Source organism: Drosophila hydei, unplaced genomic scaffold (assembly GCF_003285905.1).
Source record: "Drosophila hydei strain 15085-1641.00,03,60 unplaced genomic scaffold, DhydRS2 tig00008114-arrow-pilon, whole genome shotgun sequence".
In the NCBI taxonomy this organism is placed as follows: domain Eukaryota; kingdom Metazoa; phylum Arthropoda; class Insecta; order Diptera; family Drosophilidae; genus Drosophila; species Drosophila hydei.
In genome coordinates this window covers 6,964,459-6,968,658 of record NW_022045827.1, presented here as the reverse complement: position 1 = coordinate 6,968,658, position 4,200 = coordinate 6,964,459, and the positions used below count along the sequence as shown (strand labels likewise).

The following is a 4,200-nucleotide window of genomic DNA, read 5'->3' as shown; positions in this document are numbered from 1 at the left end:
TAGGCACGAAATCTCTTCTCTTCATTTTCATTTGTATAACATATTTTTGCACTTCTATATTAAATATTTACGAACCACACATGTGTATACATTTATATTTTAAAAATATTTCAAGACATGAATATATAAATATATTTAATATATTAATTTACAATAACAATAACATGACACATGTTTGATAAATACTCAATTTATGTATAACACAATAAATATGTTCTCCTTTTAAAAATAGAAATAAAAAAAACCGTAAAAAGTAAAAAGTAAGAAAAAATTAAAAACTAGAAACCATTCGCATTAATACCTATATTTAACGCTCCTTAAGAATTATTTATTTTTAGCTACATGTGTACATACATATATATTTCATATATAGGAATTTGCGAATTGTAACTTGAACAACATAAAAACTAGAAATACTTGACTTGTTTTTATAAACCCAAAATTATATACTATATTCTTGATTAGGACGACAAGCCGAGCCGATGGAGCCTACCCCCCGCCTGTCCGCGTGACCGACTGACCGTTTAATCGTCTAGCCGCCTAACTAACCGTCTCTCTGACCATCTGTCCGACTGGGTGAGGTCTGTGTATATCACGCACATATCAAGTTTTTTTCAAATAATCGCTTCTTAATACATTAAATGCAATATGAATTAGAAAATATTAATGAATTAATTTTTATTATTAACCTACGTTCAGTAGGGATGTGCTTAAAATATTTTATGGTCGGGCACTTTCGACTGCAGTATTTCATTCAATAGATATTTAAACTGAGTCGAGTTTACTCATGCTCGTTTCATATTCAATTTCATCTCACGTCTCCTGTCAAAGAAAATTTTTTATATAATAAAATTTGTGATTGCCTTGAAAATTCGACATTCGACATTCGGAATACATCGGAAACACTTCCCCAAATATATTTTTGAATATTTCACATTTGCTCATTTGTTACGGACATGCCCTGCAAGAGGAAGACAAAGCTATGGGAGCCGCACTTCGATAGCTCTGTGATGAAGACAACCACACAAATCATGTTGGAGGAGGGCGCTCGGCCAGAGCGCATGCTCTGTACCACCGATCACAAATTGGTCAACTTTCAGTCATTCAACATGGATGAGTAAGTGCTTGAAAGTAATCGTACTTCATTGGCTCACTCAACCATCTTACGCAGTCCACGCTATGGTCCAGTGGAAAAAGAGGAAGAGCTAATACAGCCCTTGAAATCTGGTTACATGCGTGAGTTCCCCCAGCCCTATCCATCACGCTGCAAGCCTCTGAAGCCCAAAGGAGAATCACCTGACTTTATGTTAAATCGCTTGCCCAAGAACGACTTTGATCCGATCACGGGCACCTATTACAAGTTTCTTGATGATCACATGCACAACATACCCGAGGTGCGTAAGAAGGTCAACTTTTTCAGGCAGTTGAGGTGGGTTAAACAGCTCTTTAAAATTGAGTAATTTCAAATTTGTGTTTTTTATCCTTACACAGAAATCAATCATTTTTGCTTTATTAAGACCAGCAAAATTATTCATTTTGTTATGCCCTGGAAATGGGCACGAAATAAAAGCTGAAATTGTTATTTCAATCGAAGTGTTCATTAAAAAATTCTAGTCATGTTCCAATTTAAACTAATTGCCTGACAATTTGTTGCAATTTAGCTCAATCATCTGCCAAGTCACGCTACGTCCTTTTTTAAAAGCTTTTGCCGCACTACACAATTATATTAGAAAAATATGTCAGTTGTTGCCTTTCAAAGGAAATCAATTAATTTTGCATAGAAAAGAAACTTACTGAGGGAACAAAGCAATTGCATCGGTGTGGTACAGTGAAAGCTCTACTGATGGACAGCTGCAATGAATTTAGCTGCAATCGTATAGTAAAGGCTTCTCTTGAAGACATACAAGACTTAGTTCCCTACTTAAGTGTATGCTCTACATTCTTGTCTAATTAGTAGAGCATTAGGTGTCCTTCCCTGTCAGCTTTCACTTTAGATATATATCGATAGCTATATATATATATCAAGCAATCATATTGTGTGCTTTGAGTGTCGCTTATTAGGTTAAAGCTGTTGCAAATTCTCGGAAAATGCTAACGAATTGCAATTAATAATGCAAAAGTCTATAGCCATGGCATGCTCAGGTCCAATAGTTCGGCTCAACGTTCTCAGTGCTCTAGCAATTTGCATAAATGCAACCAATAAGCAACCAGGACCTGTGCTTCGGGCATTTGCTGTCAAGCTAATGGCAAACTATGACAGCTCTGATTTATTATGCACGGTAATTAGTTTGGCCTGTTTAGCGTCTGTGGAGCAGCAGTAGCAGGAGCCGGACGCATTGATATGCCAAAGCAAGTGCATCGAATTTCTTTGGCAACGATGACACGACCATAAAAACAGTTTCCAACAACAGCAACGGCAACAGCAATGAGACGACAAGACGACGAGACGATGACGGGGCTGGCAAGTACGATGAAGTGACCAAAAACAAAACACTCTTAGCCAGCAGTTGACAAGCGCATGAAAGTCAAAATGAATGTTCCCAAATGACAGAGTCCTCCACAAGAAGTACTGGTGGTAGTAGTAGTAGCAGGAGCATCAGTGGCTTGATGGTCGAACGGATGTCGTCATTGTCGTTGTTGTTGTCTCTGTCTGGCAAACAGGACATGGACATGGACATGATGTGCGGAGGCTGGTGACAATACATCAATTAGGAAGCGGCATCTTGCTAAGTTTTCAATCTCGCACCAAGGAGCACATCAAAGCGACACCTAGCGTCAGAGAAAGAAACTAAGCAGGAGCTGACACAAGTCAAGGCTTAAGCAAAAGACTTATCAGAAGTCAAAAGGTTTCAAAACAGTTCAAGTTACAAATTTCTATTGACTCAATCTGCCGGCAGGAAAATTTAATGAGAAAAAGTTTTAGACGTAGATGAGAAAGGATATGAAAGGAAAATTTTAAAGTTCATTGGAATGGAAATTAATGTAAAATAATTGAAGATATTTGGTTATTATTCAAAAATATTACAAATCAATTAAAAAGCCTTGCATGTTAGAGCTTATAGAAGCTGTTGGACTCAGTAACCAATGTCAGGATTAGTTCAATTTATGGGTGACAGTTATCGTAATTGAGATAAAAGAGATTGTCCTTATTCGTATTGATTTTGTCCCTCTCTTCACATTTGTGCTCCTCTCAGCGCAGCTGCTTGATCCTGCAAAGCTGGCGCTCGGAGTTCAAGCGAGTATTAGAATATTGTCGACAGCTCTATAATTTGTCTGCCTATCAAGCATGAATTGATACTGACCAGGTGGACTGAGAAATAGCACTGAGGCATTTACGAATAAGATTTATTTTTTTGAGATTCTTGATTGATTTAAGTTGAAATAGTTGACAGCTTGCCCGAGGCAAACTTACAACCACTTCCAGGCAATACAACTAAACCAATAGCTAATATAACTCTCAAATATATAGTATCCTAAAGCAATCAAAATGCACAGCAAACACTTAGTTCACTTAGAACTTGAATTGCATTTCTGGCCGACAGCAGCTTGCTCATTTTGCGGACATCACAGCCTGACGGAGTCTTCAGCAATGATAAGTGCTACGCACAACTGATAACAGCGTGCGGCCTCGTATTTTTGGGCCCATTCAACGTGCCACAAAACCGCGTGCCACAACATTCAACAAGCTTACACCAATGCGTACTATGCTCAAAACTCACCACACACCAACGAAAGCCGGCAACCGCGCGCTCTCTCTTTCTCTCTCTCTCTCTCTCTATCTGCTTGGAGCGTCTGCGTTGCGCTCTGGAGCCGAGCGAGAAATTCAACACGGATGCACGACGCGAAGACTTCGTTTGTGATAAGAGCCGCGCTTCGGTGTTGGCCACGGCTCGTGTCTTGGCCAGCAGCAGCAGCGCTGGCTCAAATCAGTCAACTCGGAAACGTGGCCACGTTCGTTTAACGGCGTTTATGTTGCGGCTCTTTTAGCCTGGCCACCAACAATTGGCAGCAGACACAGCCAAATGACAAGCGCCAATTGCCAACAAAGTTTGTGTTTCGTGTGCTCGCTTCGATTCGTGCGTGCGGCAAATTCCGATTATATATCAAAATCAAATAACACAAAGGTGTCTCTCTGTGTGTGTGTCGCCGTAATCAATTAAAAGGTGTAAACTGCAACAACAACAAACAAAGTAACACAAG

The 4,200-nt window shown here is 39.3% G+C and overlaps 1 protein-coding gene across 1 annotated transcript; it reads left to right on the top strand.

The window, feature by feature from the left end:
• Positions 1–956: 956 nt before the first annotated feature.
• On the top strand, positions 957–1,586 carry LOC111601187. The gene is made up of 3 exons (XM_023317668.2): positions 957–1,117; positions 1,172–1,429; positions 1,492–1,586. The coding sequence occupies exons 1-3, from the start codon at positions 957–959 to the stop codon at positions 1,514–1,516; spliced, it is 444 nt and encodes a 147-aa protein (XP_023173436.1). The 3' UTR covers positions 1,517–1,586.
• The last annotated feature ends 2,614 nt before the right edge of the window (positions 1,587–4,200 follow it).